At 42.4% G+C, this 27,291-nt stretch overlaps 2 protein-coding genes across 11 annotated transcripts in view; one reads left to right on the forward strand and one right to left on the reverse strand.

Moving 5' to 3' along the window:
- The first annotated feature begins 10,310 nt into the window (after positions 1-10,310).
- Positions 10,311-17,114, forward strand: rgmd (RGM domain family, member D). 2 transcript variants are annotated; one of them, XM_029430492.1, is made up of 3 exons: positions 10,311-10,509; positions 13,229-13,740; positions 15,472-17,114. In XM_029430492.1, exons 1-3 carry the CDS (start codon positions 10,311-10,313, stop codon positions 16,120-16,122), a joined length of 1,362 nt encoding a protein of 453 aa, XP_029286352.1. In that variant the 3' UTR covers positions 16,123-17,114. The 2 variants fall into 2 exon arrangements, with proteins under 2 accessions (XP_029286352.1, XP_029286353.1); XM_029430493.1 differs by lacking the exon at positions 10,311-10,509 and adding an exon at positions 10,769-11,166.
- Positions 17,115-25,158: 8,044 nt separating this feature from the next.
- Positions 25,159-27,291, reverse strand: part of celf5a (cugbp, Elav-like family member 5a) — a 168,436-nt gene continuing 166,303 nt past the window's right edge. For 8 of the 9 annotated variants that reach the window (XM_029429027.1, XM_029429029.1, XM_029429031.1 and 5 more), the window contains 2 exons: positions 26,955-27,118; positions 25,159-26,462 (listed from right to left, as the gene is read on the reverse strand). In XM_029429027.1, the coding sequence (XP_029284887.1) occupies positions 26,991-27,118 (128 nt within the window). In that variant the 3' untranslated portion in view covers positions 25,159-26,462; positions 26,955-26,990. The remainder of the gene's footprint in view (positions 26,463-26,954; positions 27,119-27,291) is intronic. The other variant, XM_029429025.1, reaches the window with a different exon arrangement.

The following is a 27,291-nucleotide window of genomic DNA, read 5'->3' on the forward strand; positions in this document are numbered from 1 at the left end:
AGCCTGCAATGCGGTGACGCTAGGTCTCTCACTCAACCGCTCGCCCTGGACTGAGAGAAGAAAGCATACGTCTGGATGCTGCGGCGCACATGTGGCAGACAGGAAGTGCGAGCGCATGGGGGGAGAGCAGGAAAGATGATGGCCCCCTTTATCCCAAGCAATCATTAGACAAGACTCCAGAGGAAGTCAGAAATCACCACTCCATATGATCCATACTTCCCGTCTTCCCAGGATATAGAGAACATATTAAGTATTGTGTGGAAACAGTGAGTCCACAGCTGGTTAAAGCCTGCCATTAAATGTAGATAATGGTGTGTCTGTGCACCAGCCATTACAAATCAATCAGGTGGATCATCTCAATGCTCTGCACTGACGAAATGATGTCATCAGGAACAATGCACAGAGACAAGATAAAGCAACAGAAGAGCAATCAACAACAGTATATTAAAATACCATTTCAGTAAAGTGAAAAGAAGGCAGTGAGTTGTTACTGGTTACTTGTTGTTGTTACCTTTAATATACCATATATCACCGGTTGAAGGGTACTTTATTGTAACATCATTAGTTCATGCTATCATTACAAAAAAAAAAAGTCTGATAGTTCTCCTGGAAACTAAAATACGTTCTGAACCATATGGTTGGCTGATACTCTTGGCACATTTCACTTGAAGTTGAATCTGATCTCATTCTGCTTCCAGAACAGAGAATTTGCAGCAATAAGAGCTGGCAGCACCGGAGATGTTGACTTGACTAGAGAGAGGGAAAATAAATGCTTGTTCAGCATTTCATGTTGTAAATAAAAACTTCTCTTTTCTGAGTAAACCTTGGGAGGTATTGGAAAGTTATTAAACGGAATATCGTCTTTGTTTGCCTTGGATCAGTTTGTAAATCCAGCATTTTAAAACCCAACAATAACTTGGCTAATCCCTGATACGACAAAGCAAAAATGAAAAGGGGGGGGGGGGGAGAGAGTCAGAGAGATACAATAACACAGAATCTGTTCAAGATTTCTCAAGACATGATCTAATAAAGTTCCAGGGTCCATCGAGTCCATCAGGAAGGTCAGGGCTGTAATACTATGTACAATTATTGGTGGCACAAAGGCCATTTTCACACGTGATACAGACGACGTTTGATATCTCTACAAACAAGTGCGTCAGTGTACCATGCCAGCACAATGTGGATAATGTACAATAATGTTTTGAAATGCACACGGTGTAATGTATGCCCTTTATTTGCATAATCTTTTATCTGACACTATTTGATATTTTTGTATTATTTTTTAAGTGCTGCATTGCATTGTGTTGTCGTTATGGATTGTAATTTAGTTTGGAAGTTGCTGTCAGAGGTAGCAGAGCACAACAACTATATACAGTATGCCTGAGACTGTCCCTCTCCTGTCAGTCTTTTGTTTCCTGTGTCTATGCCCCTAGAAACTAAGGACTTCATAAGAGAATTTAAAGATATTCCACTAAAAGCCAAACATTTCTGTAGCATTTTCACGATTACGCATGACAATTGTATGAGTGGATGGTCCATTCTGGACTTTCGGGTTGTACCATAAGAATGAATCTTTGTTCTCAGAGACCTATTCCTCTTCTACTTCGGGGGTTTATTCGCTTTTTTTCATCCCTCTGGGGTGTCAAACTCATTTTAGTTCAGAGGCCACATGCAGCACAATTTGATCTCAAGTGGGCCGGACCAGTAACATCACAGCATGATAACCTGTAAATAACAACAACTCCAAATGTTCCCTTCGTTTTAGTGCAAAAAAGTACAAATACATTCTGAAAATGTTCAAATTTGATCTTTTTACAAAACATTATGAACAACCTGACATTTCTTAAGAAGAAAGTTGCAATTTCAACAATATGGTGCCTCAGTTGATCATTTACACATGTGCATTACAGCGTACAGGTCACAGTGTATCTACAAAGACATAACACATTTCGTCACAGGTATCTGGAACAGTATTTTACTTTATGATCAAAACAACTCATTTTTACACTTTGCAAAGTCATCCCGCGGGCCGGATTGGACCCTCTGGAGGGCCGGTTTTGGCCCCCGGGCCGTATGTTTGACACCCCTGCACTATAGGAAGCCAGAGAACAATGTATTTATTTCCTTAAACCAGCTGGGGGTGGACTTAAGTAGTAAATATAATATAATAAAATATAATGACATAGAATAATATTGGATTATTAGTATTTCTGACGTGTCCTCTCATCCCCCATCCTCTGCTTCACCTACAGTGCACTGTGGCAGCTTGAGAATGCATTTGATTTGTTGAATCTCCTACTGAAAGAGCTTGTCCTTTCACCCAAGGCCATCACTCTCTTTGTGAGTGCAGCTGACCGAGGGGCTTTGATACTCAAGCCAGTTTGGCACCATGTTGGGTGATGACTACGATGTGGAGAGGAGAGGGTTTACTCTGTTTACTATACTCCAAAATGCACCCAAACGTTAAAATGATAACCCACACCCATAGGAATATGAATCTTTTCACATATGGCGAATCTAATTATGTCATGTATCATAAATGAGTCTGAGCTTGTGCTGTGTTGGAAGCCAAAGTGCATGGCCAATGGCTTAATCCCATTACATTTTCCAAATCGATTCCAAAACAGCACACACGTATTAGAAACAATAGAAAAGCTGTTCTTAAGACTGCAGATCATCCAGTCACCCCCACCCGCCTCACACCTGCTGTGTGCCGTGAGAGGAGGGAACAACTGGAGGCCTGGACAATGTGTGTGAGTGTGTGTGTGTGTGTGTGTGTGTGTGTGTGTGTGTGTGTGTGTGTGTGTGTGTGTTTGGAAGAGAGCACAACTGGGCATGCAAGCTCTTGTATGAATGTGTGTGTTTACGTGTGCACGGTCCTATAAGAATGCATTAGTGCTTGTGGCACAAGGCATGGCCCGATTTAACTCCCTACTGAATGCCATTGTGACGCCAGTCAGACTTTGTGTGGCCGCATACCACCGTGATATCCAAGATATGGAAAAAATCTGTGGACCAGTAAGTGTTGGAGATTACATGGCTCCTCTTAGCTCTGGCCTAAATAATGCCTCAAATCCAACGGTGCCATCTCGCTGCAAATTGGGGCTTTTGTCTTTAGAAAAACAGTGAATCTTCATACCATCCCACCATCATCGCTCTTTGACTGTGCATGAGCATGTGTGTGAAAAGGGCTGGTGTGTGTGCGTGTGTGTGTACGTAAAAGAGAGGGGAGGAATGAGAGAGGGGATTATATGTAGAAATAGCAATGGATCAACTGAAACACAACATTGACTTGATTTTTTAATTGCCTCTCGGCTGCGATGAATGGCCGATGCAGCTGTCTGCGTGAACAGCTGCTTGCCTAAACAGACAGAACAAACTCTGGGAGGGAGGAGAGAACAATGTGGGATGATTCATATTCAGTCTATGAGGTATTTTGTAATTTCACAATTTTAAAAAATGCATGCAGGATTAAGATTCACTTTTATTGGAAATGCACATCTGTTCCAGGCGCATTTCCCAGGGAGCTTGCAAAGATGCATTTTCTATGCTGTCTGGGCAAGACAGAAACAGTATGGTGTATTACTGCATAAAGTAAACTAAGGCAGACAATGTTTTTTTCTTCTTTCAGCTTTGTTAATGTGGAACCTTTGAGTTTACAAGTTGCAATTTACAACTGCGGAAGAACCAGGGGGTCTGAAAAAGATTTGATGGAGCAGTCTGTATGGATTTCCTGCAGAATATTTGTCAGACTTGAATTAAGTACTGTTGTTTTGCTCTCTCTCTCACTCAGCCTGAGGCCTTGTGGCTGACGACTCCACATCTATAAATCACCAGGAACGCATGCTTATATCCCCGAGCGATTGCGCTGAGTCAGTCTGGCAAGGTTAATGACATTCACATCTCCTCGGCCTGTTTGCAGCAGCCAACTGATAACCAAACACACATTACAGGGCATGATCCCTCTTGTTGGTGAATTCTGCTCATATCATGCTTTAACAGTGACGCCACATGAAAGAGCTGGATTTGGTGAAGCTGAGAGTCCACAGTGTTTTGGTGATTGTTACCAAGCATAAACAGCGGTGTCTCGGGTGTTTGGACAACAGAAATAAAGCCAAAACATATAAAGAATTGCTTTAAAAGGAGAGAGACAGATACCATAAGGGTGGGGCTGGGGGAGCAGTGAATGAAGATCGACCATAATAACAGACAGAGGTCTCATTCACGTTGCACACATGCTCAGCTTACACTGAGTGCAGCCAATGGTTGGCTGCACTCATATCCTTCTGTCTGTGCGTTTGATGGACTTTTAGAGAATATGGAAAGCTTTCCAAGTGTGACAAATGGTTTCAAGCCTATGAATATCTGTCAATATAAGTAGCATAAGTGTAGTATGAATGTGGGTGTGTTTGCAAGTGTGACTGTTTCTGAATATGTGCATGCATGTGATTGCTCTTCAATCTTTTTTCCATTCAGTGCTTTACTTTTCTCTCTCTCTCTCTCCCTCTCTCTCTCTCTCTCTCTCTCTCTCCCTCTCTCTCTCTCTCTCTCTCTCTCTCTCTCTCTTCTCAGAAGTGCCCTACCCAGATATGTGGGAATTAGGCCACATCGCTCACTACCATCCTACTCTAATCAAAGTGCCGATTCTTGAAACAGACAGCTGTTGTCATGTGCCTCGATTCCAATGTCTATCTGTCCCCGTGGCTGCCCAAGTTCTTAGTCGGCCAGCTGAAGTTGTAGAGGGAACGAGGGTTAACGGCGTCTGCTAATTCAAACTCCATCTAGAGCAGTGCTTCCATTCACAATACAGCACAAACACACTGATCCAAGGTAAGTTTCTTTTTTCTCCTCTCTGGCATTACTCATAACACCTTCAGATTCAGACATGCCTGAAGATGCTAATCAAGAGTTCACAAAGCTGAAATAATGTTGATAGAAACACTGTTGTACTGGTTTTTATAATGTGACTTTTACTTTGTAAAACATCACTTAAAAAGATTGTCTTATATTCTAATATGGTAATTCACTAACATCCTGGAGCGGCAATTACAGCAGGTGATGGGTTGTTTTAATGTATAGAGTGTGACATGCATGATCCCGTATAACCATATAAGGAGTGGCTTTTTCTTTAAAGTAAATGTGAATGTGAGAAACATCTGCTGAAAAGCTAAGGGAAAAATCAGCCATATCAATTTCCCAGTACTTCATGTGGACGTTTCTCCACCTCACAGATCTGCGCCCAGTAAATAGCAGTGAGTCAATCAAACGTGATTGGTAGAAGTGTACAGCGTTGCCATGTTTCAGTGCCTTAAATCAACTCAAGCAGCAGGGAACATTCTCCAAATACCTTCTTGGCTAAAATTTGCTAGATCAGAATGGCTAAATTTATACACTCATGAGTTATTGTCTATCCATCTATTCCTGGTTCAGGGCAGTTGTCTGGGTGGGCCATGCTAGAAACAATACCGACTGTTGCAGACAAACTCAAGGACACGCTTTATCACGAATGCATTTGCAGATTAAGCCTCGAGCCGTCAGGTGTTAAGGGCAAACGGTTGAGAGCGCACAGCGGAAAAAAACTTATAACAGCTTTTAAGACGCCACTCATCGGGTTACAAATTTGAGAAGGGATTTAAAAAACCCAAACTATACATTATTGCCATGATTCCTTGCATGTCATAAAGATCTGTTCAAATCTATTGAAAGGAAAGAGAGAGAAACCCTTTCCATGAACTATTTACCATCTGCTTAAAATACATTTATTCAGAAAAGATGAAGTAAAAAGAAACTAGTGATGGATTCCTGGGATCATCGGGTGTTACATAATAATAATAATAATAATAATAAAACATCCCACTTTGAATTTTAGCATTTTTATTAGCGTTTGACGTCTTTTACAGCGATTTCTTGGTGAATAAAACCCCCCCCATTTAAATCACAAAATACAATCAAAAATAGAATAAAGTGAAATTGAAAGTTCTGCGTTGCACAACAATATGTTTACACCTATGCACTAATTGAAAGTTTAAAAAGGATGAGATGAAAATATTGAGTTTGTGGTGCACAGACGTTTTACTAACATTTCAGTTTCTGGGAGCAAAGATTGTCAGAGGTCATTACAAAGCAATTTGTTGCCTGTTTCCATAAAACATCATGGCTCGGGTGACTGGAAGCGTGGGAGTGTCGTCATGAAAAGAGAAAGACGAGGCATGTTCAAACACAGTTATGCATTGGAATAAGCTTCACAGGCTCCTCATTGAAGCATTGAACTGCTTTTGCTACTCACTTTAATAGTTTAAAGAGAATTAGGCCAGGTAAAAAGGAAGAGGGAGAGGTTTAACGCTCAAAACACACACTAACGAACACATATGCAGGGTTGGGGTCAGAGGTCAAATGGCCCTGAACTCTCTCCCTTTAGGCTGAGAACATCAGAGGTCCCTCTATGTGCTGCTCTCCATTTATTTTACCCATCATCCCTCATCAGGCCAGGATGACCCCGCGACCCTGGAGCTAGGGTTACCTGTCAGTTGACTGTCTATTCATGAGCGCAGGGCTTGACGCTTTGTCAACATTTGTTCTGTGAGAAAGGAGGGAGGAAGAAGAGAGGTGTTTGGTTCGGTGTGGAGGAAGACCAGAGCAACAAACAGAAATGTCCGAGTGAGATAGAAATAAATCATTTATTTTATATTAATAAAAATCTATCCTGAGTTTGTTATCACGCTCATAAATTCATATTTCTGGCAGAACAGAGCCGAGATTAGCAGACTTTCTACTCAGATGACATGCAAGTGTGATAATTCCTGTTTACTCAGAGACAAAGATCCAAAGGAACTCAGTAAACAGATGCCTGCATGGATTCCTATTAAAGGGGGTACCTACAAAAACACTCCAAAATCCCCCCTGTGTGTGCTGCCGGCTATCAATCAGGGTGCCGTAAGTGGGATCCTTGAGTGGAGATGCTATCAGCGCTGCCCCGTATACACTCACACCACAGTTTCCCTTATCTCTGCTGAGATAACACATCCCCTCTAACAGCGAGAGGCCTGAACCAGACACACTTGCTTTCTGCATCTCTCTCCATCTCCCGCTCACTCTCTGTCTCAGCTGTGCTATAGGCCACTTCATTTCAAACAGGGGCCCTCAGAAGAAAAAAAAACAGTCAATTTGCTCTGGTTCCTGTTTAAAATTCAATAAGCTTGTCTCTTATATTGCAACCGTGTGGTGCTAGCGGAGGCTTCAGAGGGCGCGTGCTGCTTCTGATCCCAATCTCTGATGTTATCAGACGCCAGAAGAAACATGATACATGTCTCCAACTCTCAGTTGACGACTCTAGATGGGCATGAAATTGAACAAAAACCAGAAGCATTACACATCAACGACTTCCTGCAACTGTACTTTTTTTTATTATTTTATAAACATTGCATTTCCGGGAAAACTAAATAGTTTAAGGTTTACAGCCCCTGCTGATAGGCAACGAGAACAGACGGTTCAGGGTTGTGCAATAAAGCAGCCTTTTAAACATTTACGTGTTTAAAGAAAGTGCAATCTAGGAGCATCATTTATCTGATTAGATTTGAATACGTATTACCAGCAGGTTTTCAAGGGGTACTGCATGTGGACCATGTTGCGGTTTAGATATGTGAGGTCACTGCAGTTAGTTTTTCCTCGGTTTAAGGACAGCGAGCTGAAGAGATAGTCCTGGAATGGGCCTGTTTTTCAGGCTTCCACCAGACCACAGCACGTTGGGCCTAATAACAAAAACAAGCATCCCGGTGTGGAGCTGGTCCCACAGTGTGAGGACCTTAATGAGGAACATGTGGAGCTGCCCAGACACACAGTCAGAGGAAACCCAATCCCTCACTCCCTCATTCCCCCCCCCCCCCCTTCCTTCTCCCTTCCCCCCTTTTCTCCCATTCTTTCTTTCCCACTCTACATTTTCTAAGTTTTTATCATGTAGCGCTGCTTTAAGGTCCTCTGTTCTTGTCTCTGTCAGATATTATATACACTTTGGTTTTCTATCTGAGCTCCATAGCAACGGCCTCTTAAACCCTTTTTTCTTCCTCTATTGTGCCAGAACAAGTGACCCACTGTCAGCAGGGGAAATACAGCGGCCTTGTTTTTACCTGATACACACCCTTGTAGTGCACCCACCCTCTCCTTCTCCTCCGACTTGTTTTAGAGTTGGTGGTATATACATATTGCCGGGTCATGCAATGCAATACGCTCATAAGGAAACATGGGAAGAAAGAAGTCTTTCTCCGCCCAAGCCTGACAGGCGGTCCTTGAGTTTCTTTCATGTGCTGAATTCATCCTTACCGTCCACCTGGATCAATTAACTGTTTGCTTCAGTGGTCATCAGTCCCGCAGTGTGGAACCTCGGTCCATTTAGCAGACGGCAGCTTATTGAGCACAAACTATGGCTTTGATTGTGTTGTCTTTTGTCTTTATGTAACACACATTAGGCATGCATATGTATTATTCCTATCACTATTACTAAACTTGAGCATGTTCTCATCTTCAGCTTGGGATACATTTGAAGTAAACAATTTGTTTTCTTCTGCAGAAAATGTCATCCAATGCTCGTGAAGAGAAACACTGTAACAGGTGAGACCTTCATATTATTTACGTCCATACCATCACTACATCTCCCTCCTACACTGCCTCACTGTCCAAGTTGTCATAGGACGAAGTGTAACCTTTTTAATGGGATTTAAAATGTGACCATAAAGTGCAGCCATAAAGCAGATCAACCAACCAAGCCTCCAAAATTAGCTGAACAAACAGAGTAAGGTAGAGCCCTCTGGGGGGGTAAACGTGGCACACTGGATCCAGTGTGACAGAGGCCCTTCTGGCAGCTCAGAACAATCCAAACGTTCCACTTTGGTTGAGCTGTCTTCGTTTATATATATATATATATATATATATATATATATATATATATATATATATATATATATATATATATATATATATATCAGCCCCACATCAACATGGGCCTGTGAAGACCTTTCACAAGACTGACATGCCACCTGAATCACACAATTGTGTGGCCAAAGGAGCCTGCATATGTATAGAAAAACCAGTGATCCACTAACTGTCTGGGTTCACTTCTCTCTCATAAAGTCAGGAGGGAGGCGCAGAGGGAGACCTACAGCTACAAGCCAAAACGTTCCAGCTGCACCAAAACAAAGCTTTAACTTCTATTCTAATTCAGCACGTTACGCAAACTGTGACTGTTGATCTTTTTAATACCCAATATTTTATTCAGTGATTGCTTTAGTGCATTCGATTTCTTTATTTGCATGGCACAAAACACCACAGAGTGTCTCAGGAAAAAGGCTGAAAGCTGGTGAGTGTATGTGCCTTGCAGATGTTCCGGCCTCACAGCAGCTGTGCAAATGAAAGACGGAGTGTCGTTGAAGGAGGTGAGAGAGATGGAAAGTTGGCCACAAAAGGAAAAGAGTAACATGCAAGTTGCTTACTGAAAATGTAATGGAAAAATGAATAGCGCACTGATTTGCTGAGAGAAAATAATTGTGACACAGTTCTGTGAAGTGACAAGAACAGACAATGCCCATGTGTTTAAGTAAAACACCGCGTTGTAACCAAAAACATGACAAAAGACGCCATTTATTGACTTATAATCAGAGTAATGGTGGAAATCCCATGTTATAGGTTACCAATATATTTTCCTCAGCCTTAGAAACTTAGATATTATCAATTCTACCTTCAAAACAATGCACTACTTAAACTAAGCAAGGGTTTGCACACACACACACACACACACACACACACACACACACACACACACACACACACACACACACACACACACACACACACACAATTGTGCAAACAAACTCTATTATTAAAGCACTAAATATGGAGTGAGAAAACAACAGGTGGGAGAATCCTGCATAATGCTGAAAACACCAAACATTTGTCCTCAGGAGGAGGGGGGGTCCAACAGAACAGTTGTCTCCTGGTGCTTTGAAGTGCAATGTCTACTAATCTGTCTTCAGCTCTGCATGAGAAAAGCTGCATTACTTCTGATTACTGAACTTTAACATGTATATATTGTATATGTATAGATAATAGGCGGTTGTAACACTTTTATAACCCTCCCTCTCCCTCTGTTGTTGAATGCACTTTTCCACTATCTTTACACCCAGTAATTGCCACTACATGTAAATATCAAGTAGTTAGTGAATAATTAGTGTTTCATTGGCCAGCAATCACCTCTGGGGGCCCCGTCTACGCTTTAGACCCCTCCCTCGTAGAGCCGCCCTGAAGACAGGGGCCCCTTTTGAATGACAGCGTTTGGGAAGGAAGACGAATTTTTTTGTCTGATTTCCCGCAGCGGCAGCGTCGATGAGAAGCAGTCGAGGAACTCCATTCTAACTGAATGGATTGGTATGGGGAGAAGCGGATCACAAATCACGGCTAAGCGGCAGCTTTTGGACTGTGTAACGTTGACGATGGTTTTACTTTCGCTGCTGTTTCGACCAGGTAAGTGTTTAGCCTTTTTCAATCCGTGCTCCTCCACTCCTCTCCTTGCATGCGCCGCGAAGCTGTGTCCCGCTCTCCCCGCAATGGAGGTGGAAAAAGTTAACTTTTTTTCCTCGCGTTGTGTGGCTGGACTCAACCTCCCCCCCCCCCCCCCCCCTAACATACCTCCAACATACTAACTTGAGTGTTTTGGGTGTTTTTAATAAAAAGAAGGAGATACATCGCGGTTGTTTGAAAGTATCCCGTCCGCTCCGGGGACAAAGTAATGTCCTGTTTGTATCCCAGCCTCCAGCCCAACACTTGTGCATCTCTGCTAGCCGAGCCGCACGAGTTAACGGACGTCTTTTTGAACTTTAATTCCAAAACGCACGAGACAAGTTGTCACCAACCGCTAAAACGGTCATCACGTTTTACGACACACGAGCGCCGCAGTTGCTATGGTTTTATCAAGTTGTGTGAAGTTACGGCTTAGCTTCCAGTTAGCATAGCTCGCTAGCAACTGAAAAGCAAACTACGGAGCTTGTTTTATTTATTTATTTTACCAGAAAATGCTGCTAATCGGACACCAAACGGTCACCATTACTATTCCAGTCACGCGGGTCACTTTAACACTTAGTTTTTAACTGATTGAGTCTTCGCAAAGCTAAGTGGACCATGGTATGTTCTTCATTTATTAACTTTGTTAGCTACCATGCATGGGGGTCCAACTCTTTGGCCTCTGAGCGTGACCGGAGACCACCGCACCAAACTGATGTTTTGTTTGGGTTCTGGACATTTATGTTGCCAGTTCTTAATGTTTGTGACACACTTCTGACTTCTTTGATAAGACTTTCACGGAGTTTTGTTTTCAACTGTTTGTGATATTACATAAAGTTTGAACATTCAGTAAAATAAATCTTAAAACATTGCAGTTTATATACTTTTATTTTGGTAAAAATACAAAAGTCACCTGACAGCAACTGGCAATATATTGATATGTATCATTTTATTAAAAATGCATTATTTAATTTGACACAAACTGCAAACCTTAATATCTTGTTATAAGAATTAAATCCTGATAAAACATAAAAGTGATAAAAACAATGTTGATTATATCTAAAGACCCCTAGATGTAAACTGTAATAGTTTGTTGTAACTGGATGTAGCACCTAAACGTTTATGTGTTATGGTTACAATATGCAAAAATGGTGTCTTTATCTCCAGCTCTTACTCAAATCTACTACCCTGTAATATACTAGTGCTGTTTGTGTGGTCGTTTTGCTTGTTCCTGTATGTCCCACATGGTCCTCACACTTGTTGCTAGCCTACCAAGTGCCAGAGCATAAAGACCCTTTGGGGAGGTGCACGGTTGTTGATGGCTGTGCAGGCAGTGATTGTCCGAAAGTGTCAATCACAGCAGACTTGGGTGACCTCGCAGCGAGACGGCGAAGGCCTTTTGGAATTTAGAGGAGGGATGCAGAATGTCTCTAACTTGACCTCTCGCACTCCATCTTAGTTTTTTATCAGAGCTTGTGTTAAAGTGCAGCGACTGAGTTGCATTAATCATCTCTCATGCCCCCCTTCAATGCATCAGACATATGTGAAAGGGAAGAAACGGTGTAAAGATATTTATGTATCCTGGTGTGAAATCTCCATGCTTATCCTGTTGTCTTTGTCCACACTGTTGGGAGATTAGACGGAGTGTTGGAGTAAACAGAAGATTATTATGTTTAATATAAGAGCAGTCTGCTGCAACTGATCTGGGTTTCTGCAGTAGAAGTGGTGTATGTGTTGTACGTGCTGGATGGTGTTGAGCTGTAATGGAAAATATATCCACAAAAGGAGTTAATATCCCAGTCAGCATATGAGACATCCCACACACTGACATAAGCCTGATGAATATCCACATGTTTACCTCCCTCAGGAATAGTTGTAGTTCTTTGTTTTTTTTCTTCTTAGTAATGAATATCCCACTTGTGAGTCATATTAACAGGAAGCCCCAAATTTAGGCGATACCACCCAAATATCACATGCTGTGCTCTGCTGCCCCCACCTCCTCCCTCTAGCTTCCAGTTTGGACCCCGAGTTGCTGAACAAGTGTGACTCTTTGTGATGTTTCTCTTGTGATCCCCTGGAAGTTATCTGCCCCCATACTCTGCCCTGCCGTGCCATGTAGTGTAGCTTAATGGACTTCAATTACTTCAGCAACAGCCAAACCACATTCAACACCCTCAGGCAAACTAACACAGGTTGGTTTTCCTTCCTACAGTGAGGCTACGTGCTATTTCTGTGAGGGCTAGTTGAGGGAAATAAGATTTGACTGACTCCGGAGCACAGTGTGGGATCATGGCCTCGTGAGCTCACTCATTTGGGTTTTAATAGCTCTCCTGTTTGAGGTAAACTTGATAGTGGAAAGCTTTTGACTGCTGCATCGTGTGTTGAGGTAATGCATCCGTAAATGTCACCCGTTGTTTTAAGAAACGTATTAGTAGACATTTTGAGAGAGAGAGAGAGAGAGAGAGAGAGAGAGAGAGAGAGAGAGAGAGAGAGAGAGAGAGAGAGAGAGAGAGGAGAGAGAGAGAGAGAGAGAGAGAGAGAGAGAGAGAGAGAGAGAGAGAGAGAGAGAGAGAGAGAGAGAGAGAGAGAGAGAGAGAGAGAGAGAGAGAGAGAGAGAGAGAGATTCACATTCACACAGAAATTGTGACACAAAATGTTGACTCTCATCGTTTTTGTTTTCCAGCTCACTGCCAGCAGTGTCGAATCCAGCGCTGCAACACAGAGTATGTGGCTTCTACCTCACCCTCTAGTGGTCTGCAGGAGGACATGTCTCTGGATGTGGACTACTGCATCGCCTTGAGGGCCTATGCTCTGTGCACCCGGCGGCAGGCAAGGAGCTGCAGGGGTGACCTGGTCTACCACTCGGCCGTCTTCCGCATTAAGGAGTTATTCTCTCAGCATAACTGCTCCAGCGATGGGCCCACCTCCTCCGCCAAGGTCCCCAGTACATCTCGTCCAGTCGTGTCGGAGCTGTGCGACTACGAGAATCGGGTCCTGATGTCGGGCTCGGCCGGTCAGCAGAAGAAATATGCCCACTGTGGATTATTCGGAGACCCGCACCTACGGACTTTCCGCGACGAGTTTCAGACCTGCAAGGTGGAAGGGGCGTGGCCTCTGATTGACAACCGCTTCCTGTCGGTGCAGGTGACCAACGTGCCTGTTGTCCTCGGCTCCAGCGCCACAGCAACCAGCAAGGTGAGGATGGATGTAGAGTATTCAAACTCATGTTTAGCTGCAGCACTAGTGTAGCGCAGCGGTTCTCAACTCTCTTGGCGTGTGGGACACTTTAAAACCAAGCAGCTTCTATGTGTTTTGAGTTTTTATATTGGTTCATTTGAACACATTCTAGAGGTCTGAATAGATCGATCTAAGATTTCACAAGAAAAATCAAAGATTAAAGAAATCCCAGCTCCTCAGATTTGTGTCGGGACTCTTGGTGAGGTTGTGCTTTTCCCACGACAACCACCTTCAACAGTATTGGAAACAAACCGATTTGAATATTTTAAAGAAAGTTTGAAACTAATGGCGAATATGAGCAGGCTGTCTTTGAGTACTGGCGTGCTCGCTCAAGTATTGCCATAAAGTATCAACATGTGAAGTTAATAGTCATTCCACGGTGCCTCTGGAGCCTCCAGCATTGCTCTCGTCTTGGAGTTCCTTCAGATCTATGAGGGGAAAAGAGAGGAGGGGAGTCCTTGAGCGGTGCTGAATCACAGACATGCTTGAGCGCTCTACCTTTAACACATGGGTGGTCATATGGTAGTGATTAACGCTCACTCAAACATTTTCCTCCACCGCCACGAACCGGAATGTTTTTTCACCCCTCTGGTCAAATAATTAACTGGGTGCTTTTTTTGCGTAAATATGGAATAATGTGGAAAAATAAAGGAATAATTGGACAGCAGTGAGGCTTTTTGATCCTTTAATGAAATAGGCTGTTTTTCATGCCCTACATGTGTTTGAATTGTTGAAGCCTTGGTCCTGAAAGTCACATTGGTAAATAAGGCTCACCGTGCACAGATAGTGTCCATTAAAAAAAGGTTCACGCTGCTTTTATGTGAACTGCATGCTTATAGTAAATATTGTTTCTCCACTGTAATGTCATTCCCTCTCTACATTTACCAATTTTAAAACAAATGATATGAAACAATAAACTATAATATTGCACCAGGGATTTCAGAACGCACTCTCTCAAAAGGCATTTGCAGCGTGTCCTTGGTTGTGCAGCCTAATGCAAACCTGTAGCGTGGGTATGTCTGTGCCAGCACCCGCATGCCCCCATCATGCTTTTGGAGTTGTTTGCAACTGTCAGACTTAAGACAGGAAATCATCCATCAAATACGGTATCCCCGTAAGTGTAAACGCAACCACAGCCACCGCTTTGTCAAGATACTTTGAAGAAACAGAGGTTAGGGCCCAATTTTTCAAAGCTCAGCTGGAATACAAATCACAGTCAGTCACTGAGTGCCAGCGTGGAAGTGTTGGAAGATGCATGAGGATTTGAGGCTGTGTTGTTTGAGCCAACATTCAGTGGAGTTATTGCCTTTCGTGTTAGTCATTTGTTCTAGGTAAGAAGACCACACAATGATTGTAGTTGTGGTTTATTTGAGCAGTTCTCTTTGGGTGGTAAGAATCCTGTGGACCACTGACAGCAATCACCATCACTCTTTAAAAAGGGCCAGTGTGTGTGTGTGTGTGTGCCATCAACACCTTCCACAGCGGTCACAATGTTTGGTTTCCTGCTGCCACCATGTGGTTTGAATTGGTACTGCTCTTATTGAGTCAAATGAATTAGTGCATATCTTTTGTAGCGCTTATCTTTGAATGTAAGCAGAGATAAATATTTAAGATGCATCGTACATTAAGAATTGTGATGTGTTGGAATCTGTTGCTTAATGCTCATATTGTTTGTTCCTCTTATTTCAGATCACTGTGATCTTCAAGTTCTTCCAGGGCTGCACAGATCAGAAGGTGTACCAGGCCACCACGGACGATCTGCCGTTGGCCTTTCAGGACGGGACTCGCAGTGGCGGCGAGAGCGGCAGTCTGACCGTCGTAGAGCGCGGCGGCTCCGGAGTGGTCCGGCAGGTGAAGATACAGGCCCGTTACATCGGCACTTCCATCATCGTCCGACGTGTGGGCAGCTACCTGACCTTTGCCATCCGCATGCCAGAGGACACCCTGGACTTTTCGGAGGGCAATGGCGGTCTGCAGCTCTGCCTGCACGGCTGCCCACGCAACGAGCTCATCAAGGAACACACGCTGGGCCGTCAGAGCCTGCAGCCCCGCCTGCAGGGCACCAACACAGAGCTGGGTTCTCTGCGGCCTCCTCACCAGGTCTACACCGTAGAGCGGGCAACGGCCAAGTGTAGAGAGACTCTGCAGGTGGAGGACGTGTACTTTCAGTCCTGTGTGTTTGACTTGCTGACCACAGGAGACCCTGAGTTCTCTATGGCAGCCTACGGCGCTCTGGAGGATTTAAAGGCGCTGCCGCCGAGTAAACTGAGGCAGAATCCCCCGAGGACTCCTCGTCTTTACAACCGAGGGGCGTCGCACACAGGCGGCTGCAGTAGGTAACGGCTCCCTGCTCTCACTCCTACTCCTCATTCTGCTGCTTTTGTAAAAAAAAAAAGAGAGAAACATGGAGACGAACACAACGTGGAAGCAGTACCAGCTTGAGGAACGAGTGACTAAAGCTCAGACATATACATTTGTATTCTTTCATTTTTTTTGTGGGCGGGGGGCGGGGCAATTTGTGAATTTTGTGATCTTTTTCTGTTTTTATCATTTGAAGGATTTCACACTCATAAAAGATGGTGTTTCGTCACATTGTCTGTGGATTCACACACGAGTCACATCAGCTGAAGAGCAGACAGACAGACATGAACTAGTGTGATTTGGGGTCCAGTACGACAAGTTGTTTCCATATGCAACCATCTTTAAAAACTCATAATTGTGTGCCGATGTCACAGCTGCTCAACAGCATTGAGTTTGCGTGTAAATAGAAAAGTCATCATAGTGCACAACCTTCAAACACTCCACGTATGAAGCTGCACATGTAACTCCACCCTGTGTGTAAACAGTTTCTCTGCAGAGCTTCCTGTATAATCCAGTCATATCAGCAGCACTTACGGTTTTAACTTTTGTTTTTATTCAAATGTTGTTGTTTTTTTTGGTCCATTTCAAGCGTTATTTCAGAAAATTGGCATTTTAAATACACAGGATCCAACAACTGTATGTAAAAACTACCTATCCATAATATATGATGTCTGTTTGATATTCAACAGTTCTTCTGTGAAACACTCCGCTCCCTCTTCAAGCTGTTGGACTTCCAGTTTAAAAAAACAAACAAAAAGGTTAAAAAAAACAAAACACAAATCTTTAAATAATAATATATTAAAAGAGTGTATATATGTGTTTTATATTGTGTACATTTGCCTGTGTATAGATGTTTTAACTGTAATATGTTTTACATGTGTTGTGTTTTTAGTAGGTTGTTTTGAGACTTTGTAAGAAAAGTAAACTAATGTGTTTGTAATTTTCTGTATTAAAGTGTTGGACACTCCGAACCCAAGGGCTGCTCTTCCTTTTTCTCACTCTTATATGTTCGACAGAGATCCATCACATCATATCAGGGCTGCACATTATTAGGAGGAAAATTTGCGATATCGGTTAATATTGCAAAACAGTATTACTTGCGATAAATACACAGTATTGTGTACTCGGTTCTGCTTTCAGTATGCTGCTAAAATACAAAGGAAATAAGCTGAACACCAAAGGCTCCAATAAAACAAGAATCTGTTCAAATGTTAAGTTTTCTACTCTACTATTTATAAACTAACTCTAAATCCCTGAGTGCTTTATCGCAGTCTTTCACAATGTGTTTATTGCACAAGTTGACATCACCATGATGCAAAACTTAGCGATGCATTGTGCAGCCCCGCATCACATCATGGTAACTTGTTGTGTGCAGATGTTGCTTTCATTGTCCCTTTTTAAACCAAGCGGGTTATGAAGGTTTCAAAAACAATAGTGTTTTACAGTGGCAGCATACCACTTTAGTACCACTTGTGTCCTGGTGGGGTCCTCAGTCCATAAGGCCTGACAGCTCGTAGTACACAGACACTTTTGACAAGCTGGTTGTGTAGCTGTAGGGATCCACAGTATGTTCTCAGTCCCCTGTGTAAATGTTACCTCTGAGTGCTGAGCTGGCTGCTGGCTTTGCTTTTGTCTGCCAGAGCGCTGCATGGTTCCAAATAGGATTTAGTCTGTGGTTTAACACCAGGTTAGAGTCAACACACACGCACGCTGCTGATATTTGCGCAACACGAACAATGAGCGCTATGATTAGGAAGAAGGATGTGATCGGTTTTTATCGCCATCAAAAATGCAATTAAGAAAGCTCCTGCACACTCCTTATGAAGACATTAGGAATTAATGTGCTATAATTAGTAGATGTAGATTTAATTTATATCTTGAATTAAGTTAAAAGTGTCTTGGTCCTTTTATTAATCTGAGTGACAGAATGTTTTGCCACACATGCAATCATACTTAATCTCTCCATGTCCCATTTCTTCAAAGTAAGACAACAGCACAGCGAGCTGCGTGCTTGAGAAGGAGCTGGCCAATGGAAGGTCACTATGTTCACCCATTATATGTTCCGCACTTTCATGTCGTACAGGAAGTTCTTCTTTGCGTCATTATTCCACACTGAGTTATGATAATCTTCTAAAACACAATAACTTTCCTAACTATGTGACCCTTCTTGTTCATATATATGAAACCTGTCATGTTCAAGACCCAAACACGTCTGATCCAACATCTCTCACGTGAATCATCTAACGACCCCTCACATTCATCTCGTGAGCCCTCGAAGGGGCCGGACTCCTAGGTTGGGTAACACTGGACTAAACTGTATATAAAGTGGTGAAAACTTAGCTTCACTTTGAGCAGTTACAACTTAAAATGCTGCTTTACACATTGTTGTATTAGTCGACTACTAACAATCTAATGTCATGCCGTCACAGGGGACATGTGACTGCTGATAATACGTCTGTACTTTAACTTATGTAAGGATTAGAAAGCAGGAATTATTCTTGTGATTTAGCGGCCCTACAGTTTCAGAGTGCAACAGACTTACACACCGCTTGCTTGAATACGGACAGCTGTAACTTGCTAACACGGACAACCATCACGCAAGTGCGACGAAACAAGACACAGCGAGCCGGCTAATATTCAGTTACCCACCTGGTTCCGTAGCTCCGGTTCTGGCACGACACCGTCAACGCTCCAGGCCATTTATTTAAGGTCAAATATTTACATAATGCAGCTTTAAAGGTGCAACTGATGACAGTCAGCCACTAGATGGAGCACTTCCCCTCCTTCCATTGACTTCACGTCGAAACACTTGGTTGCCAATTCAATGCACAACCTGGATATTTCAGTGTAGGTGTGAACTCCCGGTTAGCTAACTAGCTAACCTTAGCTTTAGCTTAGCGGTCGAGGAGAGAAGGTCGCTAACTGGAAACTACAAAGACTCGCTGACGACACAGAGATACCACGTGATGCCAACGTCGTTTCACGATTGGCTCACAAGCCTCGTTAGCAACGGCACTGGCGGCGACCACACGTCAGATATCTCACACACGTTTTATTTTAGGAAAGCAATACTTTGTATTCTGGTTATTAAAAGCGTTGGTGTATCATTTAAAAAAAAGTATTAATCTACATACAAATGTTATCATATCGTTTAGTTAATGATTTGAATACTTCTCCCACCTCACCATCTTTTATCTAAATGTTTATTGCTCTAAATGTTGAGTTGCAACTTTAGCTGACGGCATTGTAAGCTGTTTGTCCTTCAACTTTATTTTTTTTAATTTGAAAACAAAAGTAAAAAGCTTCCAGCCTGGTTCTTATTGATGTCATCTGTTGAGATGCAGCCATCTGACAGCACTGCCAGGCAGCACCAGCCTTACATAACGGCCCCATGAGAGCGTCCTCTCAGTCTGCTCAAAGAAGGTGACACAACTACTGAACATGGAAGCTCATTTGTTTTAAGTGGAGATTGAATTTTTTCTTAATACTAAAAATGTAGAATGTGTTAAATCTTCTCCATCGGCGTGGTCGACGCAGCACAGGTTTGCAGGAGGCTGCTGAAGCGTGCACAGATTGCTCGTCCAGCCTCTTTGAGCCATCTTATCTTGACTTTCCCGTGTAAACAAGGACAATTACCGAGCTAATGAGTTAAGAAAAAACTGCTTGAGTGATTGATACTCTCAATGGGGAAATTAATTTGATATTAATAGAGCACTTGGCAAGATAAATAGATAGTGGTGTGTGAGTCCTCTCCTTGATTGATAATGGATAGATTGATGGCTGTCTTAATGCAAGATGTTCCTTAGACCTAAATGAGGTGGCCTTGATGAGGACACACTTTTGTATCACAAGATGATCAAGTGTTCAGAGCATTAAGGGGCTTCACATTACTGGGATATTGATATTTAAGGTGCCATAACTCCAGTTAGGGAGGAAACTGGAGCCCTCAGATAAATATTATGCGATAATAATAATAATAATAATAATAGATCATGTAGATGAGGAATAGTGAATCTAGCACCTTAGTGAATAGTGAAACACCTTACTTAGATGTGTTGATGCTGAACCATGCATGTGATGTTGATCAGCTGTGGCTGTGAACTCACTCGGCTGCTCTTGTGAGATTGTGTTTGCCTTCTCCTTAGAAGATCACCTTGCATCATTCCTGCAGCTCCCGCTGACTCGTAAGACCCCCTTAACCTCCTCTCGCTGAAGCATTTTGCTTAATGATGCACTCAGATTAAGATTGTTGCACCGAGTAAAAGACGTTCAACATACACATACATTGCACCCTGTTACGTGGGTCACTGCTGCAGAACAAAGAGCGAGAAGCTACTCATTTCTCAGTGTATGTGTGTGTGTGTGTGTGTGTGTGTGTGTGTGGGGGGGGGGGGTTTGACTGCTCTAGTCGCAGCGATTATACAGCTATCTCATGCTGCAAGCTCTCTCATACCTGACCAACTCAATCTTTCTATGTCTCCTCAATAATCGGAGTGACAGCGAGCAACTAGACATATCTCACACACTGGCTCACTCCAGAATGGGTATTGACCTACATATCAAATCATACGCTCGTGGCTTGTGTTGTGTGATGGAGATTTGGGGAGGAGGGGGGGGGGGGGGGATAACACTGTATGATTGGCAGTCTTACTTTAGCAAACATGTTGCATCCCCTGGGTTTCTCTTCATGTGCATCTGCTTTTTATAGGTGAAATAGAAACAGCATGCAAAAACCTAGAAGCTGGGACTTCCTGCCACCTCTGCAGCGTCTCTGTGCTACTGTAACAGTAGAGAACACCTGGTTGTCTGAATGTGTATTTTTATTAACGAGCCTGTGTCACCAAACTTTTAACAAATGGCCCCCCGGCACCCTGACGCCCCGAAAAACCCAGCTCGGAAATTAAGCATCTGCATCATAAATCTTGGAAAGTTACAATAATTTGCAATTCACTCCCTCATCAAAGGCAATATTACCCTAATTTATTATCTCCCCGCACGAGGGGCGCGCAAAGGCCGTGGAGATAAGAGTTTATCAGGAGGGGGATTGATTTTCATTAACTGATTGTAATAAAGATGAACTGCCTGCCGTGCACACTGACCAAGAGCCACACTTTATTGTAATTGGGACAATTTATTTCATGAGCCAGTGGCTCTACTTTTTTGCCCCTCCCACTCCCTTTTTTTTTTTTTTCATACCTATCGCTGCTCTGTGTGTGAATGTCTCAGCTGTACTGCTTCTGATACTACGGTGACTTCTAAGTGCAAGAGGAGGATTACAAAGTGCATGTGGAGGCAAGTCAACAGATGTTGCATCAGATTTTTTGGGCAATGCTGTAGCTTGTGATGTAAACCCTGCCTTCTTTATATGGATGTACTGCCTCCTGCTCGTCAAAATGTTATTATTTGTTCCCACCCTTCTTTCTCTTACAGCCACTCCATGATCCACTATCCCCCCAACTGTCTTGTGTTTTATTTTCCATGGTTGTATTTATGAATTCTGCTCGCGCGTCATATTTGTCCTGGCACACATTTTCAGTTGCAGTGCGTCTCCCTGCAGCAGAGCAGCATTAGGTGACCTGCTAACTGGTAAAGCCTTCAGTTTCTTACGATAACAGATGATCCAAATCATACATCCTGCACCGCTGGGTTTCCGTACCGAGTATGAAATGGGATCCATTTCCTCCTCCCGAAGCTTCCAGCTTTTTATGATGAATAACCAAAGTAGACTCCTGCCCGGCGTGAGAGCAGCAGAAATGGGCTCATGTGAAAAATAAAAATGTTTACAAAACTTCAAGCTGTGAATGTGCAGTAATAACCTTTAAAGGGCAATGACACCATCATCACAGTTTCATCATTTAACAGGGATGAGGCAGAAGTAACACACTCTGGGGTGGCGAGCTGTGAGAGGTTGCAAACATCTGCAAACTTTGAAGGTCCTTGAGAGTAAATCCTTGTGCAACTACTCCCCCTCTCTTCGCCGCGTGGATCAGCACGCCATTCAACATCATACACGTGTGAGAAACAAAACATCCTGTTTGAATTTTTATTGTAAAATTGGAAAAAAAGGAGAGAAAGAGAGAAAAGCCCCAATAAGCATTTCCTTTTGATACATATCTTTATCTTACCATAACCGTAAAAGAAAAGTGGCTGAATAAATAAATAAAATAAATAAATAAATAAACATCAAGTTACATACTTGACCCGATAATTATAAAATTATTTAATCATCAATCATTAATATGAAGTAATCTAAGCAGCAAGTATTAAGAAATTTCAACAGGGGAAAAATGTTTGGTTTCTCAGGCTAATACAGAACACATAGTTTTTTTAATATGTTTTTTTTATAAAAAGATACTGCTTCCCCCGTCAGTTAATCCATGCTGTACTGACGCTGCCACAGAAACAGGTGGCGCTTTCCTTTATTAAAAACAAAGAAAGAAAAAAGAATACAACCTGTAAACTACATGTTCTCCTCCAGGTTTAAAGAATACTTCTGAGATTCCTCTTTTTGCGCCCTGTATGTCAGTAAAGTCTTCTTCACAGACTCCATCCTGCTGTTTATATGTTTTTGTATGCTTTGTGCTGAGAAACCAGGAAGTTAACATCTTTATAAAGCTACCCTCCCCCCCCGCCCTCCCCGACCCCTCCCCCATTTCAAACCCTAATCTATATGTATCCAAAGAAAGGTCCTGTGCTGATTTTCCATAATATACAGATTTCATATTCATAATAAGCTACTATCCTTAGCATTCAAACCATAGTTAAAGAATCATATTGTTAATACTAGTAGTACCATAATCTTTAACCCTCCCAGCCCCCTATTTGAGCATGCTCAGAGATTGAAAGGGCATGATGAAATGACAAATATATAAAAATAAAAGATAAAAATGGAGTGAAGACGACGTAGAAAATAAACTTCAGTTTGACCACATGCAGCTGAATCATCAGGAGATTGGACTCAGCGTCTCCTTTTGTTCTTTAGTGGACTTTCAGTCACTTCTGCTATTTCAAAAATGTTTCAATTAATTAGTTTCTTGGATTTTTAGTCATTTTTCATTTCATTACTTTCCCCTCCTCTGAATTTCATTGTGGATATGTATATTTAGGCTCATACGCCACACACACACACACACACACACACAAACGGTCTTTCCCCATCCACAAACCTTCGCTGTTTTAATTTCGTTCAATCAAATTTCATTCTTTCTCTTGGCAGAATGAAATTAACTCAACATCTTTTCAAACTCATTAAATTTCAGCCACAGCTGGCATCTTTAATTTGCATTACCCAAGCTGTTGTGAAGGCCAAATTTAATTTGATTTTAATAATTTAAAAAACTCTCCAGTGGAAATCCCATAAGAAAAGATTTTTTGAGTGGGTTTATAAGGCCCTGTATGGCCCGGGGAAAGGAGGGCATATATCACCGCTTCCTAAAGCTGCTGGGCCTGACAGGACAGAGGAAACTAACAGTAACTCACCAGCGGGGGAAAAATATATGAAATGTAACCTTTTCAACTGGAAAACTCTATTGTATATCATTACAGCCTTGAACCTTCCCTCCTACAATGTTATGCTATATCACAAAATCAAATATTTCTTCTATTTCCTCAAAATTAACACATTTATAAAAGGAAATCTTTCAAGGAATCTGGCACAAGACTGATGAGGAAATGCAGTGGATATGCTTGCATAATTTGGCAATTCATGATGAGAAAAGGCATTTTAGTTTTTTTTAAAGACTTTGCCTGCAAGAGAACAATATACAGTGAATGAGGGTAGTAACATTTGTTAATGGTCTCCTGAAAATGAAACGTCCCCTTTCTTATAATACTGATCCTGTGAACCAGTAATCATACAAATAAAGAGAATAAAAAACTAAAAGATACAGTCATCAGGACCTTGGGAGTTATCGTGGTGACATGTGTTGTTGTTTCAGAGTACAGAGGCATTAGTAGTCACGTTTTCTCTACATGTGTGGACGGGGGGGGGGGGGGGGGGGGGGGGGCGTTGTGATTTGATGACTGTAGCACTGATGTGTCTGAAGTTTAGAGGAATGATCGGAGCGCTGAGGTCTCACAGAGTCCTGAGGGGCAGGCTGCTTCAGTGCAAACCAAGTCAATGAAGTGACGACCGAGTGGATGTTAGTTTGAAAAGATCTGAGAGTGAAATGGAAGTTAAAACAAAAGCATAAAAGATTTCATCTCGGATGTACCGTACACGTGTGTCTCTCGTCGCCACTGGTTTAGTAAACGAACGATATCTAATATGGCGTGATGCGTCGTGACCACGCTTGTATAGGAGCCATTTGTGACCGGCGCTAATGGTGAGCTGTTGTCTTGTGGAAGCAGCAGCAGCTGTAGCAGCTACACTTACAGGCCTGCTGCTGTCTAATTGATGGATCATTTTGCTCTTAATTTGACCTCCTAAGGCTGGTAATGCCAGGCTGTTCCTCACCGTGTACAAGCTCTTACTGTGCTATTATACCCTTTGGGAAAAAAAAAATATACAGCTGCTCTTCACTGAAGAACTCGTACAATCTACTCTAAACTATATACAGATCCTGTGGCAGCCGTGAAAACCTCTCAACCTTTTATCTTTTAGCGACGTGGACGTAGATTTAAGTGCCTTCCACGTGTCCCACAGGACATGCTGCCTCTGTCAGGTTTGGGGTCCCCTCTGTTGATAGAGGGGGGGGGAGGGGAGACTCTCATCCAAGTACTGAGAGAAAAATGGACTCTGTCACTCAGTCAACTCATTCAAAATGCCAATGCGTAATTGATTGCTCATCTCTTGCCCTGCGGTGCTGCTCCCCATCTGATCAATATTATCATTATCCTAATTATGCTGTGGGTTAGCTCTCGGCCCCCGTGAACCGATGGTCCCTATTAAGAGAGAGATCTGCTGGCACTTGGAGGTGAGGAGGAAGAGGAGGGGAGTCTGCTCTCGCCTGCTGAGAGCAGCTGGAGGAGCTTGGCAGCGGGAGAGGGCACGACCCGGCAGGGACCACTGTGACACGCCGATGGAATCTTTTTTTTTTTTTTTTTTACAACTGCTGTCAGGCTCATTTGTATATTTTATTAAGCAGTTACAGATGCTGTGCTGCTTTACTGCTGCGTATCCAGCTCAACCGGGTGGCACTTTTACCACAGTGCTTTATGGTCAGATTATCTGTAATATCAAGGCTTTAATGATGACATGGAATTACTCTCGCTTCAATTACGGAAGTGAGGACGGCGATACATGGCTCGACACACAGTAATGTTTGGTTTTAGAGGCTGTTATTGTGTCACTTTTGGCACTACGGGATTGTTTTCTTCTTCTACCGACACAATAACAGCGACAGATCACACCTCCGAGATGAAATGCTGGGATGCAGATGAAGCAATGAGTGGCAAAAGAACTTATCTGAACATGCCCGAAACAATGTCTAACCCACATATTCTACGCCACTAAAATAGTATAGCTTTATACATTTTTTTTCTGTTTTGTTTTAATATTCCTTAAACCCAGTAGCTATAAATGTAAAAGGAAAAATAAACCAAAACCCATTTCCTCTTTTTTTTTTTTTTTTTCAAACCTGAAGCTAGTATTTCTTCTTTAAGTTTAACTTGTAATAGTATTAGTAGTAGTTTGTAGTATTAGTATCATTAATACTATATATTACTGTTCAGAACAATACAAATGTTTGGTCCTTTGGTCCCTTCGGGGTGAAAGATTTGCAGTTCTACTGTTGCTAATGGAAACCTCAGTGACCTCCAAGAGTCATAGTTCTGCGCTTGTTGAGAGACGGTGAGAGAATAAGAGAAAGAGGGAAAGAGAAAGAAAGTCTGTCAGTGGACCAATAGAATAGCTTCTTTTTTTCCACTGTTTGTCTTGATCTTCAAGTTTTAACCCTCATTTGTCCAGTACAGTAAAAGCCACAAGCGCCTCTTTCCTTATATATATGTGTATATAATATGTATATAGAAATCTATTTGTTGTTGCTGCTTTTTTGTTTGTTAGTTTGTTGCTTAATTAACAATTCAAGTCTCAACAAGAAAAAGTTCTGTTGTTCAGTCTCGTCACATCTTTTTCCAGTTTTTTTTTTTTCCTTCTCGTCTTTCTTGCACTGCGCCATCTGTTACTGTTAAGTCCCCCGGTGAAGCGCCTCCTCCTCCTCTCTCGCATCTTCTTTTTCTGCCGTAACCTATATCTTCATAAGTAAATGCTGATATGTCTTCAAAGATTCCTTATGTGTTGATTTTTTTAAAACATATTTTTTGCTTTCAAAGAAAAAAAGTTTAACTCCTCCGAGATATCTTCACGTGTCCTCTAAAACCTGGAAGGAAGGGGAGAAAAAAAGAGAGGAGAAAAAAGGCAATTTCAGATCTCACTGCTCATTAAGCTGTCATTCCAAAGAGCCCCTTCTTTAAACTTTGGGTAGTTCAACACGGCTCCATTATATCAGTGAAATGGTCTGGAGAGAGCTAACCCACACTGGCACACCAATCAATCTTTGTCAATCACCGTGATGACAGATTTTCCCATAATTAATACGCCTGCTATGAGGCGTATGAAATCCCCCCCCCCCCCCCTTATAGTTTCTACATTTCGGCAGACACTGAACACATAGTATACTTAAAAACCTACGTGTCGTTTGGATAAGGAAACTACAAGGTCGTATATATTCAGGCTATCCGAAGAAGAAGAGGACGACGCCGTTTGGCCGGATGTCAACTGCCACTCTTACAGAGTTAAGTCTTCAGCCTAAATAATGTCGAGGATCTAAATGTTGAAGCGGTGACGGGGCTCTGACACTTTGCTGGCTCACCTGTGCTGCTGCAATGAATACTGAAGGTAGGCTGTGTCAGTAAGGGCGGCTGGCATCCTTCGGTCTCTTTAGCTGGACTTTCAACCTCTTCATCCCAATCTGAAAGCCATTCATGGATTGAATAGCTGCCTGTGCACTTGCAGGGTTGTCGAAGCTCACGAAACCTGCGGCAGAAAAGGACACGTTCATTAGCCCCGTTGAGAATTAAGGTCATTACAAGTGCCTAATCAAACTCTAACGTAATGCAAGTCAATATTTAGAGATGATATCTGATGCGGAAAAAAGTCAAACGAAGAGAAACGTGCTGGAGAAAAGCGCGAGAGATATAAATAAATAT

Source organism: Cottoperca gobio, chromosome 4 (assembly GCF_900634415.1).
Source record: "Cottoperca gobio chromosome 4, fCotGob3.1, whole genome shotgun sequence".
Lineage (NCBI taxonomy): Eukaryota > Metazoa > Chordata > Actinopteri > Perciformes > Bovichtidae > Cottoperca > Cottoperca gobio.

Excerpts from the sequence above, each read along its gene's own strand:
- rgmd (XM_029430492.1), top strand. The coding sequence starts at position 10,311 with ATGACAGCGTTTGGGAAGGAAGACGAATTTTTTTGTCTGATTTCCCGC. Across the intron at positions 10,510-13,228 it reads TTCGCTGCTGTTTCGACCAG|CTCACTGCCAGCAGTGTCGA; the intron begins GTAAGTGTTTAG and ends TTTGTTTTCCAG. Across the intron at positions 13,741-15,471 it reads GCGCCACAGCAACCAGCAAG|ATCACTGTGATCTTCAAGTT; the intron begins GTGAGGATGGAT and ends CTCTTATTTCAG.